The sequence below is a fragment of the Leucopleurus acutus genome (assembly GCF_964270905.1).
Source record: "Leucopleurus acutus genome assembly, chromosome: 15".
Taxonomy (NCBI): Eukaryota; Metazoa; Chordata; class Mammalia; order Artiodactyla; family Delphinidae; genus Leucopleurus; species Leucopleurus acutus.
Window position 1 is genome coordinate 57,126,994 of NC_139157.1, and position 15,101 is coordinate 57,142,094.

At 34.7% G+C, this 15,101-nt stretch overlaps 1 protein-coding gene across 2 annotated transcripts in view; it reads left to right on the forward strand.

Annotated features, from left to right (window-relative positions):
* The window catches only part of ASCC3 (activating signal cointegrator 1 complex subunit 3), a 329,389-nt gene that overhangs the window by 146,705 nt on the left and 167,583 nt on the right, over nucleotides 1–15,101 (forward strand). For both annotated transcript variants that reach the window (XM_082855647.1, XM_082855648.1), the window contains exons 12-13: nucleotides 1,024–1,200; nucleotides 3,808–3,879. In XM_082855647.1, the coding sequence (XP_082711773.1) occupies nucleotides 1,024–1,200; nucleotides 3,808–3,879 (249 nt within the window). The remainder of the gene's footprint in view (nucleotides 1–1,023; nucleotides 1,201–3,807; nucleotides 3,880–15,101) is intronic.

Here is a 15,101-nt window from a genome sequence, read left to right on the forward strand (position 1 = left end):
TGTCGTGTGCTCATCAGCAGTAAAATGGAGAAACTCCTTGGCATGCGAGATTTCTCATGATCATTTCTATACTTCTGCATTTCTAGCTCGTGCCATTAGTGTTGCTAAGTACAGTACCTTAAACACCATTCTTCCTGGCCTACCTGGCAGGTCCTAGCCGCTCTTAGAACACCGACAACTGTCACCTCTGTGTGCCTTCCCTGACTTACCCGAGCTTGATTAGTGATCTCTCTTCATTGTTCTCAGTTTTTAGAAGGTGCTACTATTAATGGGACACATTACAGTGTTTTTTTGTAGTTTTTACAGACTCTTAAACCCCTGCTCTCCTGGCTTTGTGCCCGTCATTAAAAGCTTAATAAATGATTGATGAACAAATTAATTGATGTTTTCAGCAGAGTTCAGCCACAAAATTAGAATATTACACCCCACCAGTGAACACAAATAATGCAGCTTAGGACATTCTTTGAGTAGTTTGTGATTTTCTTCCCCCAAGTTTTGGCTGTTGTTCCACACAAACTCTCTCTTATACAGTATATCATTTTAAATTTAAATTTGTGAAACACTAGAAGAATCTACCTTAATTATTTCAGACTTCTATGGTTGTGTGTTTAAAATGAATTTGAAATTATTGAACTTGAGAATAAAGAGCATATACTTCTAACACCTGAAATTATAAAGTGGTACAGCTTACACTAAAACCTAACACATGTCACTTGCCTTGTTAAATTTTTAGGGGGGAAAAAAAACGAAACAGAAGAAACCATTTAACTAAGAATTTTCCAGTTCAGAAAATATACTAAAATTACACTTTAATCACTTTATATCATTCCACATGCCAGATTTAAGCCAGTTTTTTTTTCACATTATCTGTCTTTTAGACTGTGTTGTTATTCTCAGTTTCTTCAGTGATCTTATTTTATTGTGACTGTTTCATCGTTTATACTACTAAAACTTATTTTAAACTTGGTACAAATCCAGATGGGTTGAATCTATCTCATATGTTAATTAAAATAACCCCTATAGGTTGAATCCACACAGAGTATGATAAGAATTCTTGGACTGTCTGCAACCTTACCCAACTACCTCGATGTTGCTACGTTTTTACACGTTAATCCCTTCATTGGACTTTTCTACTTTGATGGCCGCTTTCGACCTGTTCCTCTTGGACAGACATTTCTGGGGGTTAAAAGTGCAAATAAGGTAAACATTTGTTTTAAAACTTATACTTTTCTTTTCCAGAAATATTTTTGTTGATGTATTGTTTAATACTTGTTTGAGGTTAGACTCCAGAAGACCATTTCAGTCACATTACAAATATCACAGCCCAGAAAAAAAAAATCGAGCATACTTCCTCAGCTATATGTAGTAGAATGTCTCCTGCTCCAAAAAGCTGCTTGTAGTAGTTTGCATTATCAGTGTATATTTTGTATTCTCAGCTAAGAACACAAGTTATATATAAGAATATGTTTCAAAATGTTAATTTGATAGGGTTGAAGGCCAATGTGAAATAATAAAAGACTTTAGTTACGTCAGTAATATATATCATGATATAATATTATTCATCTAAAATAAGTAATACCTTATATGCAATAGAAAAATAATTTCATGATAGCAACTATTAAAGGAGGGGCTCTATTTAACTTATAATATTGTATAACTATCATATTAATTATATACATAAGTGGCATTTCTGAAATTCTTTGCAATGTCTGTTTATCTAATTCCTTAAATAGTATTACCATGTACCATTTGCATTATCAGGGTGCTTATTTTAGGCTTTTATAATGTCATGAAGGAATATTTTGCTTAAAATTTATTTGTTTATCATTCTGTTTAATGACACTTTCCCCCCCCGTGAAAGAAATAGTTTTAGGAGAAGATTCACGGACCATATGACCTCTTTATAAAAAAAAGCAGGATAGAATCGTGTGTTACTATGTCAACCTTGGTCTTTAGTGTATTACATTACTTTTGTCTAAAAACAATTGTATTAGTAAAACAGGGTCATTTTTAGCCTACAGTATTATAAATAAAATACTCAGCTTAGAAAATACTAAAAGCCAATGTCACTGCAACAGTTAATATGCTCCATCTGCATTGCATAAAAGTAAGGTATGTTTAGAATTGTGGGGAGCCATTTCGGATGTATACATAGAAGGACAGCTCATGATATGGTAATAGTTATGATATGCATCTTTTACCTTCATTGTTTCAAGGGCTTTTCAGTATTACTTGTTGCTTGTTTTTTTCAGCCATATCTTAATATATGTTTGATTATTTAGTTTACTTTAATGTATCATCAGAACAGATGTAGAGCTGTTTATAACATTAGATTGTTCTTTCAACTTATAATTTAAATGATAGCAGATGGTTCTCACAGAAAGATGTAGAGAAGAAGGTGTTTTCAGATGCTTGTCAGGGGTCTTAAAACTTATTTTCTTTTAATTTCATCATAGAAGGTGGTAAATCACTTACAGCTAATTAACTTCCATGTATTTTTCACCACAGTATGTTAGCATTGTAATCACAAAAGGAATGGTGTGAGATGTTGAACTGTCATAATTATTTTGAAGGTTTAAAAATTTGGCAAAATTTAAAAACTATTTTTACAAATCTTACACAATGTAAATAGTAAATTAATTATATATATTAGTTATAAATATGCATTTTTGTCTTACTAAAATGTATTAGTTTTACGCTCAGCTGACATACACAGTTGGTAACAAGAATTCCCCCAGGGTGGTGTTTAATATATTCTAACCATTGTTAATTTGTCATTTCTTATAGTAAGGAATCCTTTTAGATTTCTTAGAGTTTCATTCAGAAGCTCACGATGTGATTCAGTTGTGGAAGAACACAAAATAGGAAAATGGTGTCCATGACACGTCTAATTTGAAATAATGGCTTTGACCAGAGCTCAATCCAAAATTCACCAAAAAAATTACTGAGAGTTTTGTTTGGAGGAGTTTTTGGTTTGTTGTTTTTTCCAATCATTAATGGAGAGTAAATTGTCTTGTGATTATCTCATTTTACTTAGTCACTATAAGAGTTCCAGAATGTTAAAGTGTTTCCTTTATTAAAACAAAAAATCTAAATTTTAGTCATTTCAGTTGTGTAACATTTTCATCCCCTCCAGACTCTTAATAAATGTTAAATAGAGAGATGCAGGCTGTGTCACATGCCTCCTCTTTGAGGTAACTACCTTACCTTTTTGGTTGGAAGCTGTCTCATCATTAATAGGGAAAATGAGACCTTTTTTAAATTCATTAATTTGATATTAAATTTCCAATTAATCTGGAAAATGTTTCTGTAGAAAAATATCTACCAAACTCTGTATACATTACAGAAATAGTATGTTTCCTTACATTTTAGCTTTGTATGTCATGATATTCTACTGGTAATATTCCGGTGATTTTGAGAATTACACAGGAAAGCTCTATGTATAGTTTTATAGACTGAAATAGAAGAAAAACAGTCTGAAGAATGGGCTTCTCTGGGGAAAACAGTGAAAAGAACTTTAAAATTATTTTAAAATATCTCTCACTAGAATATTATTCTTAAACTTATTGTCTTTAAAAAACTTGCATTCTTATAAAGCTAGTACACTGAAAGTATTGCATGAGGTATTTTATTTGTATTTTTTAATTATATTGTGTTTATTTCCGATTGGGTTGTTATATATCAGGTGTTGATATTGCAGTTGTTGTTTCTGCATTCTGGCTAGTCTGAAAGTAAAAGGAGATGCGTCGTAATTGATAAAACTTCCTTTGCTTCATCTGATATTTTTCATGTTTTAAAAACTTTAAGGTGCAACAGTTGAATAACATGGATGAAGTATGTTATGAAAGTGTTTTGAAGCAAGTAAAGGCTGGACACCAGGTACACTTTATTTTATACTGTTTTTAGAGAACACTTAATGATTAAAATTATTAATTTTTATGCTCTTAAAAAGGTTCTTCAATTCTGAGATAATGATTCACAGGTTTTATTTCTTAGTAATTTTTTAGCCCACTGGGTAGCCATATAAGTCATAAAATATTCATAGGTAATATTATCATTCCAGTATTGATAGATCATGCTGTTTTGTTTGCCACTTTTATTAAATAGATAAGAGAAAGAAGAATTTCATCCTTTACATTTCAGGTTACTTCTTTCTTTATTTTAAAGCACCAACCTTCTCTCATACATCAAAAATTTTAGTTTACTTACATAATGTAAAACATTTAAATGTTATATTATTCTTACTGTTTTCCAGAAGTAGTAGCAATTGAAATATATATAATAAATTTTCATATTGTTTGGATATTAAGCACTTTTAAACTTCAAAGTTCAAGATGCTCCAATTAAGATTGTTAAAAAAAAAAAAAAGTGGAATGATGTGTGTAGCCTTTTCAGATTGGTTTCTTTCACAGTGTGTATTTGAGGTACACAAATCTCTGTCTTTTCATGGCTTGATAGCTTATTCTTTTTAGCACTGAATAATATTCCATTGTCTGGATGTTCCACAGTTTATGTGTACATAACAGCTGTGGATGGGTTTTATGTGGACATACGTTTTCAGTTCCTTTGGGTAAATACCAAGGAGTGTAATTGCAATATCAGTATTTATTAAACTACTCAGCCTTTCTCCATATAATCTTATGTTATAAAATATGTCTTTAAAAAATGGAATGCATCCTTATTCCTGAATGTTGGGAAATGTAGCAGTTGTATCTTGTAATGTAGGTAGGTAAAAGTCCAAGTAAATGTAATTTAAAGAATCCTAGGAAGATTATATCCTCTTCCTCTTCTGGCATAGTTCATTCTCTCACTGTTACAGGGGCTAACATGTCCCGCTAGAAATCATGATTTACAAAGTTCAGATGCTGGCTGGGGGTGTTTGGTCAGTAGAGATTAGATCTCACTGCCAGCCCTTTCATTCTTAGTGTGAATCCATCCATTGCATTACTTTTCAGAATGAAAACTGCCATAGGGCAGGCACTTGTAGTAGTAAGTTCAGACCAAAGTTGAGATGGAGAGCTAGGTTCACAGTGCTGGTTCCTGTTTAGAAAGGACAGACTAGGTTGGGAAACACCAGGGGAGGCTTCAGGCGGTCGGGGGCCAGCTGCTGTAGGGCAGGAGGAACCCGGAAATGAAGAGTGTGCAAAGACGAGGCAGAAGTTACACACAGGCATTACCTCCCACCTTTTGTGTGCATGTCATGGCATCCACCAGTGCCAGCCTTTTAAGGACCACCAAGCTGTCTCCTTCCCCTACACTTTTGTCTGGCTAAAAATGCACTGTGGGTGACTCTGTAAAGTGTGGTTACAGTTTAAGAACCCACTGAAACACTTCGGTATCAGAGTTCCTGTCCAGATCCGTGCTTACATCCCTCTCCCAAAACAAGAATGGAGCAGGATAAGCATGATTGTTTTCAGGTTCTCTGCCATAAGAAGTAGGGTTTAGGCTGCAGGTCTCCCAGTTTCTGTTTCAGTGATTAGTGATGATGTTTGTTTTCCATAAAAGTAGGACTTTCTTCAGTTCTCTAGACATACCTACATATCTATTTACTTTTTTTAATTGTAAAAATAAAATAACAATATTAAGGAAAATTTTCATAGTTCCACTATTATTTTACCCTTTCAACATTATTATTGTAATGTTTATACATGTCCTGCTGGTCTTTTTTTTTATCCATTTGCACATGTAGCTTTTAATTTTGCTCATTCAAACTTAATTTTAATTACTGGCTACAGTCCATTGCTAAATTATAATTACACTGTATATACAGTTTTATATTCAGTTTTCCTTAATGAATACTAAAGATTTTTCATTGTTTCTACCTGGTCTTCACAATTTTAATGTCTGAAATAGAGAGAATGGAGTTTTTATTCAGGTTCTAAGTTTCAGATGCCATGTAAGTCACTTTGGACTTTTAATCGTCACAATCTTCTGACATAAGCATTAAATCTCCTTTTGTTAAAAGAGAAAATGAACCTACGACATGTTAAGAAGCTTCTCAAGGTCATACAGCTAGTAAAAGGTTGCTCCAGGATTGCAATACAAGTCCGTGTTGATAAGATGAAGATGCCCACAGCATCTTCAGAACTTTACACTGCCACTTTGCCATTGAGTTGACTTTTGTTCTTCCTTTTATTATTGGTTATTTCTCCATTATTGAGTGCTTTAAATGTTTGCAACTTTCTGTTATTAAAAAATAGTGCTGCTCTAGTGATCATCTTTCTGCCTATTATTTTTTCTGTTGAAACATTTACTTAGGGTAAATTCCCTGAAATAGGATTATGGTTCAAATGGCCATATTTTGTGGTCTTACCACATGATTCTATAATGCATTCTGAATGGGTTATAATATCTCATTGTCATAGCAGACCTGCAAAGGATTTTATTAAATGTATGCCATTTTCTTCTGAACAGCATCAAGTAGTGTGATGTAAGATTATGATCTGATGTGTGTTTGCCATTTTGCATTTGTTTTACAATTGTAAGTTATATAAGACACAGTGGTGTTTTACCAGTGAAATTTTTTTCTTAGGTAGCAACAATTACCTCTAAATCATGATTACAAAAACTCATGTTTTACATACCATGTTATTCATGATTTGCTTTGGGTATGCACTTACCTTTCAATTAGAAAAACCCATTCTTCCCAGTGCTTTTGCTTCATATGTGATCCTGTGGTCTTTAGCCTCTGTAATTGTGTCTTTAAAATGTTTAATATAAAATATGATTAGTATAAAAGAGGGTGACCAATAAAAGAGTGTAAACAAATTTAACACTTGGGTACACCAAAAAGTGAAAATGAGGGGAAAAAAAACAAAAATGAGGGGAAAAAAATCACTGAATTCTATCACTCAGAGATAGTTTCTGTTGGTGTATGTCCTTCCATTTCTTAAAATGCATTTTACTCCCTTAATTTTCTATCCTTTTTTCTCCATTATCTCTATAGTTTCTCTATTTTCTCTACCTCAAAATATGACAGAACCGTACATAGAAGCAATAACATGTAAATTAACATCTTAGCTTAAAGATGTTATAGTTTAAAAATTTGTGTTCTACGCAGTGTTGTTTTTTTAGGCTTTGTGTACCAGTAGAACAGGTCGTACTACGTAAGATTGGGTTGTAAGGAAATACTGTTGGTTAAGTTCCTAGTATAGTGTCATGTACATGGGAACTCTGGTAAATAGAATCTCATTGTGAAGAATTGCTCATCTTCAAAGATCCTTAGTGAGTTGGGGCTGTTGGAAAATATGAAATGCATCAGGACCATGGCCCATTAGTTGGTATTTGCCTCTAGTATTGCTAGTACTACAAATGCCCAGGCCAGTGCCTGCAGATTATAAGTACTAGGTTAAGGCAGCATCTTAGTCTTTTACATTAATGTAATCATCTCAAGTAAAAAACTCTTTTACAACATAATTTGAGAATAAACCTCTCTCTTTTTCATTTCTTTAAATTATCTGTATTATGTATGTAACTTTGGGAAAGTTGCACAAAACTAAAATCTTTTTCTGTTTTAGTCTTTTCAAAGGGATCGCTCTGACTGTTTAAATCTTCTGTTAGCAAGTTGCTCTGCCAAGTACTATTTGGCTTATAAGTTCAGTTAGCTTGATAAGTGACAGCTTCTGCTGATTGTCTTTGTAATATGTCCGGAACTGGAATTGCAGTGTGCATACTTGGAAAAGAGGACTGTTATACATTTTGATTTTGGAAGCTGAGGTAGATACCTGTTTCAACAAGGCTAGCAATCTTTGATTTAATCCATCACACAAGAATTGCTACTTCACAGTAGTCTTTGATTACTGAGGCTCATGTGGAAGTTTGTTTTCGGGGGCTTAGAACCCCTCACTGGATTATTTTTCTCTTTTTATCACCTTGAAGAAATACCTTCTCTAAGCTGTGGTCCTCTGCTTTTATTGGAAGGTTAACAAAGAACTCCACAACAGAATAGAGTTTCTGAGTTTAGTTTTTTCCCTTGTAATTGAGGTTGATTATAATGTTATACTAGTCACTAGTTGTCTTTGTATAAGGTTCCAAGTGATAAATTTCAACAAACGAATTTATATGTATCCATCTGTCAGAAGATGAAAAATATTGATGAATATTGTTGAAATATTGTTGAATAAAGATGAATATTGTTGAATATTGATGAATATTGTTGAAAAATTCAACAATCTTTTACCTTATTATCTAAAAAACTGACAGCCAATTTAACTCTTCAGTTACATTATTCTGCCTGACTCTAATGACTAAAAGGTCTAACTATATATGCTTCATTTTAAGAGACTCTTCTGTATAAATGTTTTGTTGTACATATAAAAGTACAGTAAATTGTGTGTGTGTGTGTGTGTGTGTACACAGAGAGACAGATACAGAAACAGAGACAGAGAAACAGGAGACAGAGAGAAACAGAGCTTTGCTCTGGAATTCAGTTATAGTTGTAACTAACTGGACATTAGTGCATTGTTATTAAGCAGCCAGCTATGTATTTGATCAATGTGCTTTTCCTTAGTAATAGGGGAACATAAGTTATTTCTTGTAGCACTGTGTACCAAACAAACTTTAGCTTTATTTTGTTGCCTTTTAAATATATCTTAGCAGTTAGTATATAGTAGTAAGAAATTGTAAGTCAGTCTATTCTAATCCAGGAAAACAAATTGAATTTTCCTTGCGACTACCTCATGTCCCCCTCTCTTTTTGCCAGCTTGTTAAAAGTTCTTCCAGTGAATACTCCTTGATTCTATTTGTTTGTCTTCAGGTTGTTTAGTATTTTGGATTTTCTCTCTAATTGTGGTTTCCCTAAATAATTTTATTAGCGCAACTACTTTTCAGACCATTATTAAGAAGACTAAAAATATGTGTCCATTAAAAAAAAGAACTATAGGGCTTCCCTGGTGGCACAGTGGTTGAGAGTCCGCCTGCCGATGCAGGGGACACAGGTTCGTGCCCGGTCCGGGAAGATCCCACATGCCGCGGAGCGGCTGGGCCCGTGAGCCATGGCCACTGAGCCTGCACGTCCGGAGCCTGTGCTCCGCAACGGGAGAGGCCACAACAGTGAGAGCCCGCATACTGCAAAAAAAAAAAAAAAAAAAAGAACTATAACTCTAAGGCAAATAAATACTTTTCATGCTAAAAATTAATTTCCTCTTAAATATATAGATGAATTAATTTTGTTTCTCTCTGGTTAGATTAAATTAGAATAGAGCAAATTTCATGTTCAAAAGCCATGCTGATGTTCTCTGATTATAGTATTCCATGGGCTTCAGTATACCAGTCATCTACACTTGTGTGTTCGCGTACTTAATAGATTTCATGTGCGGCTTTGTCTTAACAGTATTAAAAGCGGTAGGAGGCAGTTGTGTTCCACTCAAGCATGTGTGATGACAGGTGGAGAAAATCTTTTCAGGTTGACTTTTCAACAGTCGTACTCCGCAAGACTTCAAGCTCTTCTTGGCTATTGGGAAATTAAAAGTTGGCGATTCAGCCTTTAATTTTGATCCGTCTGCTCAAACTAATGAGACTTCTCATTTGTAAGCTTCTCTTTGGGTTACCAAATGCAAGTACAGCTTTATCATTCCTGTTAATAATTCCCCTCCTCCGGTGTAACTCGCAGAATGGGAAAATAGTTGATGCCTTAACCCTATTGAGATTTTTCTTGTTATACAAATTTTGTTACAGTGATAGGAAAAGAAGTTAGAAACTGCCTCAGAGATTACGGCATATTTTGTAAGTTAACTTGTTCTTTTTTCACATTATCAAAATGTTAAGATCCTTAATCAGTAACTTCTTACTCAAATCTACCTCCAGTTTCAAGAATAAAAGGTTTTGCAGTGTTAAAGGGAAAAAAATCATCTTCAACCTTGGATTAATGCTGAACATCAGCTTTTCCTGATTCACATGTGTCTTCTCTTTCTTCATTGTTTATAAGTTTTTCGTAGATGTTGCTGTCTCTAATAAGAAACCACCTTTAAAAATTGGCCGATAGGGCTTCCCTGGTGGCGCAGTGGTTGAGAGTCCGCCTGCCGATGCACGGGACACGGCTTCGTGCCCCGGTCCGGGAAGATCCCACATGCCGCGGAGCGGCTGGGCCCGTGAGTCATGGCCGCTGAGGCTGCGCTTCCGGAGCCTGTGCTCCGCAACGGGAGAGGCCACAACAGTGAGAGGCCCGTGTACCGCAAAAAAAAAAAAAAAAAAAAAAAAAAAAAAAAAATTGGCCGATAATTATGGATTAATTTATTACTATCTAAAGGGAATTCTTTTTGTTTCCTAGTGTTGCTTTTTAGCTTATATAAAAGTAATTATGTACAATTGAAAGAAATTTTACTCTGCTAACTTCAATAATGGAACTTTTCCTTTGGCCCTTTTGCCTAAAAAGTTTCCTTCCTCCAGGTACAGGCATCTCTAATTCTTGGTACTAACGTTTCTGTCGTATCAAATTTGTCCAACATGAACTTTATTGGTAAATTATTTGAGAGCTTCTTTCTTTTCTGCCTTCTTTGCTTCCCTCCTCCCCCAAACTGACACATAATCCCAAAGGAATATAAGAGCAAAATTCTTAAGAAGGAGACATTTGAACAATTATGAGAACAAGAATTAAAGACATTTCTCCTTCATCTTTGTTGCTAAAGATGGTACTGCTAAAGAAATATTTCAGGTGTTTTTTTACTGTAAGAAAATCTAAAGGAAGCATTCACTAAACCTCTACCTTTGGAAACAGAAAATCCTCCCTACCTACTAGAAAAAAGCTCTCATGAGTCTTCTATCAAATTGAGATTTGCTTATCCCTCCTTATTTTACAGACAAAAACTAGTTTTTGGTACTTTTTAGTTCTGTATTTTAGTTTTTAATTAGTATTACTAGTGTTTGCTTAGAATTTTTTTCTTCTCTCTGTATGATTTCTATAGTATATCTGTGTACAACATTTGGTTAAAGTGAAGGCAAAAACAGAATATCATCATCATAGAAGGAATTTCTGGTATGACATAATGAAAATTCATTAAAGAAAATTTAATTATATATTTAGCAGTCAAAATTTTTAAATTAGTATAGTTCAGGGGCAAAAATTTCTTATCACTGTCAGCCGCAAGCTTGATCCTGTGATCACCGTACTGCATATTTTGGTCATGCCTAATTCAGGAACATGGAAAACGATGTCAGTCTAGGCATTCTGCTGTTTCCCCTGCCACAGGCCAAAGGCAAAGAGGGTTTCAACTAAATATTAAGTCAAAGCAAAGCTTGACACATCCTTAATAAAAGTTTACTCTTTTTTAAGGCAAAATTCCCTTATGACAGTAGCTCATAGTTGAGAATAAAATAATCAGAGGATTACAGAGAGGTTGTAGAAGTGGAAGTAGTTGCAAAATGCCAATTTTTCTTTGTGCCTTTCTTTTCTGGCTCTTGTGATACAAAACGCTCCTTGCTTTTCTCTGTCTTCTAACCTTTTGAGCCATCCTTTTTCTTTCTTTGTAGCCTTTTCCTTCTCTACCTGGCTCTTTCTTAGACCCTTTTTTTTTTTTTTTTTTTTTGTGGTACGTGGGCCTCTCACTGCTGTGGCCTCTCCCATCGCGGAGCACAGGATCCGGACGCGCAGGCTCAGCGGCCATGGCTCATGGGCCCAGCCACTCCGCGGCATGTGGGATCCTCCTGAACTGGGGCACGAACCCATGTCCCCTGCATCGGCAGGCGGACTCTCAACCACTGCGCCACCAGGGAAGCCCCTTAGACCCTTTTTTTAATTTAGCACTGTCTCGTATCATTCCATCCCAGTTAAAACCTTTGTAGAAATAACTCATATATTTATATTCCTAACCCAGACCTCTTCCCTAAGCTGTAGACCCATGTGATCGTGGCTGGCCTCTCCTCTTGGGTATCACAGATGTAGTATGTCCAAACCAAATACATAATTTCCCCTCTAAACCAGTGGTATTTCATCCATTATTCCCTGGTTCAGTGAATGGCACAACTATAGATTTAGTTCTGTAAAACAGAAGCCTAAAAGTCATCCTTTTCAACTCTCTCTCCTGTGTTCTCATTTCTGATCCCTCGTGAGGGCCTGTCCATTTGACATAAGTGTCTCTCAGACCTGCCCATTTCTTTCCATTCCCTCCTCCTTCTGCACCGTCATCTCCACCACTTAATCCAGATACGCATCATGTCATCCAGGACACCTGTTAGCTGCTCTACCTCTCTTAACTGTTCGATGTCCATTCTGGCCTTGCTCTAGCTGTTCTGTATGCTGCAGCTAGCTAGAATGATCCTTTCAAAATAAAGCTCCGAGTGACACATGAATAATTAAAGCTCCTTTAAAAGGGCCCAGGGGTTCCTATAGTCTTGGGCCATTACCTCCCTCCTTTCTTCTTCATCACATACATGTCTCTTCCTCATTTCCTACCTCCCTGCTTCCTGGCCTTCTTTCAGACCCTCATCATAGAGATGCTTTTTCACTTAGCCTCTGAGCTTTTGCGTAACTTGTTCCCTCTGCCTCACACATTCTTCTTTATTCTCTGCTTAGTTGACCTCTACTAAATCCTTTAGATTTCATCTTTCTTAGAGAAGCCTTTTTTTAACCTCCCTCTCTCACCTCCCTATTATGAACTATATAATAACACGGCATATGTCTTCCTCCTGTTTCTTGCTGTAGTTTTACATTTTTCCTGGCTGTTTTTGATTAATACCACTTTTCAGTAGAAGATCATAAGTCCCATAGGAAAGGGGCTATCTCTGGTTTTGCTCATTATTGTATTATCATGGCCTCACCAGTACCTGGCACACAGTTGGTGCTCACATAGTGTGTAATGAATAAGCGAACGGAAGATGTGGTAGTCTTCGTTAAGTCTGAACTTACTCTTAAAGGATTAGGGAGCAACGAACTTCAAAGAAAATCAAGAAAAGAATAATTAGTTCCACAGCAAGCCAGACATCCAGGCTGAGGGGAGAACAACCTGGAGAAGTGGAACGACATCAAAGATCACTTGGATTACTTTCTTAAGGAATTTTTTTCCCCCTGTAGTCTGTAAAGATCAATGAAAGAATGTTGGTATTCTCCTTAAAAATGTTTCATCCCATACAGTTACTCTTAATATTATTTCATCTAGTTATAGTCTTTTCTGTTAGAAGTTAGAAGTATTAAATTATCTCATTTTCTCCTAAAATAAAATATCCATCTGACTTAGCTATTTTTCATGATATAGATGTCATTTGTGCCACCAGTTATTTTAAGTTAATATATTCTTTCTTTATTTCTATTCATTAAGCCCTAGAGGGGTAACCTTTGAACCCTTTTAAAATTTCACATTTTTAAGGCAACAGAGAAAAGTTCCATTTTTCTGAACTATAGCTTACCATAAGAGTACTCAATTATATTCTTGAGATTTTATATATAGCAGTTTCTTTGTTAACCTTGTAATGTTCTCTTCATTTGCAAAGGGAATACTTTTTGATGAGGAATATTATTATTGCATTTTTCCTTCATGTTCTTCCTTAATGTTCTTAACATTATTTTTTTCCTAAGTCTTCGAGGATTTTTATTACTGAAATAACACATTCTTATAACAAGGGAATCAACACAGACGTGTAAAGAAAAGACTAATGAATTACTTTCTCCTCACTTCGCCTCACGCCCAGTACCCTTGCCCCTGAGTGTATTCAGTTTTCTCCTGGCACGTATAGATATATACAAGTATGTCCATGTTTTTAGGCATTTGAGCTTTTTAAAGTTGGTAATCAGTGGTTTCTGGAATTACAGCACAAATTGAGCACATGGAACAGTTTGTCTCAGAATGATGTTTAGAAACTTTCAGGTATAAACTAAATTTTGATCTGTCCTTGTATAGTTTACAGATCTTCAGCCAAAAGATCAAAAGAAAAAAAAAATGCTGTGCCTAATCTTGGAATAAAATTGGAAGCAATACAAGTGGTTTTATTTTCCTGAAACTGGTTCTCTTTATATTTTATACATTGTTGAACCCAAGGAACATATATAATGATTCAGACCTGGAAGGCAAAGCTTTATGCTCCATCCATTTCATCTCATCCACTTCATCTATTAAATAGTTGGACATTATCTCTATTTTTATATGTCAGGTCCGTATAACTCCCTTATAGAAGTTATCACCACTTCTATCCATTTTCTCGTTCTCTGTGTCTTCTTTGGTGCCCCTCTTCAGATTTTAAGTAGCAAAATATGAAGATAGTACAAGTTGCTATGTCCTCTTACTAGGTACTATTACCATACTGTTGTATAATTTTCCTCTCAGTTTGTTCTGTTTCACACCTTCAGAATGTCTTGCATAGGAACGACTATAACTATTGGGTTTTGCATATATGCTTTATGCATGTAGCCAATGCATAAATGCATGTTTTGTGTGAAAAGTTAGTTAAATTGTATATAATTTGTTATAAATTTTGTTGTTTGAAAGATTCTATATAGATCCACAGTTGATTTAAATCAAATATTCCAGACTTACGAAGTGAATTTACTAGATTATTTTGTCATTTATTCATGTGATTTGTGTAATTATAGTATTAAATTACAGTAAATATATAATTATCAGGTTAAGTAATATAAAAGAAACATTGAATCTATTTTGTGGTATTTAATTTTGTCATATACTCTGTATATTTGGTATTTTCACTAATTCTGTTGAAAATAAAACCTAATTTACATACATGTTTATTTTATACTGTTATTTTAATTATTTATATTTTTTGAATAACAGTAATAACATAGACTTGGGAAGTACTAAAGGAGTGTTTGACTGCTAGTAATCATTTTTCTTTTATAACACCATAGAAAATTCTCTGGACAGCTATTCAGAAATTTTACATTAAATTGTCAGAAGTTAATTTGACAGCTGTTTGTTTCACTTTAGAAAATGATATAGTGAATCTCTATTAGCTGGTTTCCAGCTGATATTTGGACTTAGAAGCAGTTGGTAGGTATATTTAATAAGTTTCGTTACCACCACAAGCATTTGTTGATTACATTTTTGTAGCCATCTTTTGATAAAATTGAACAAACAGTATTTTTATTAAAGCTAACTATAATATTTTGTGTCCCAAGGAAATCTGATACAACTATTCCTGTACGTGCTCAAAGTGCAAAA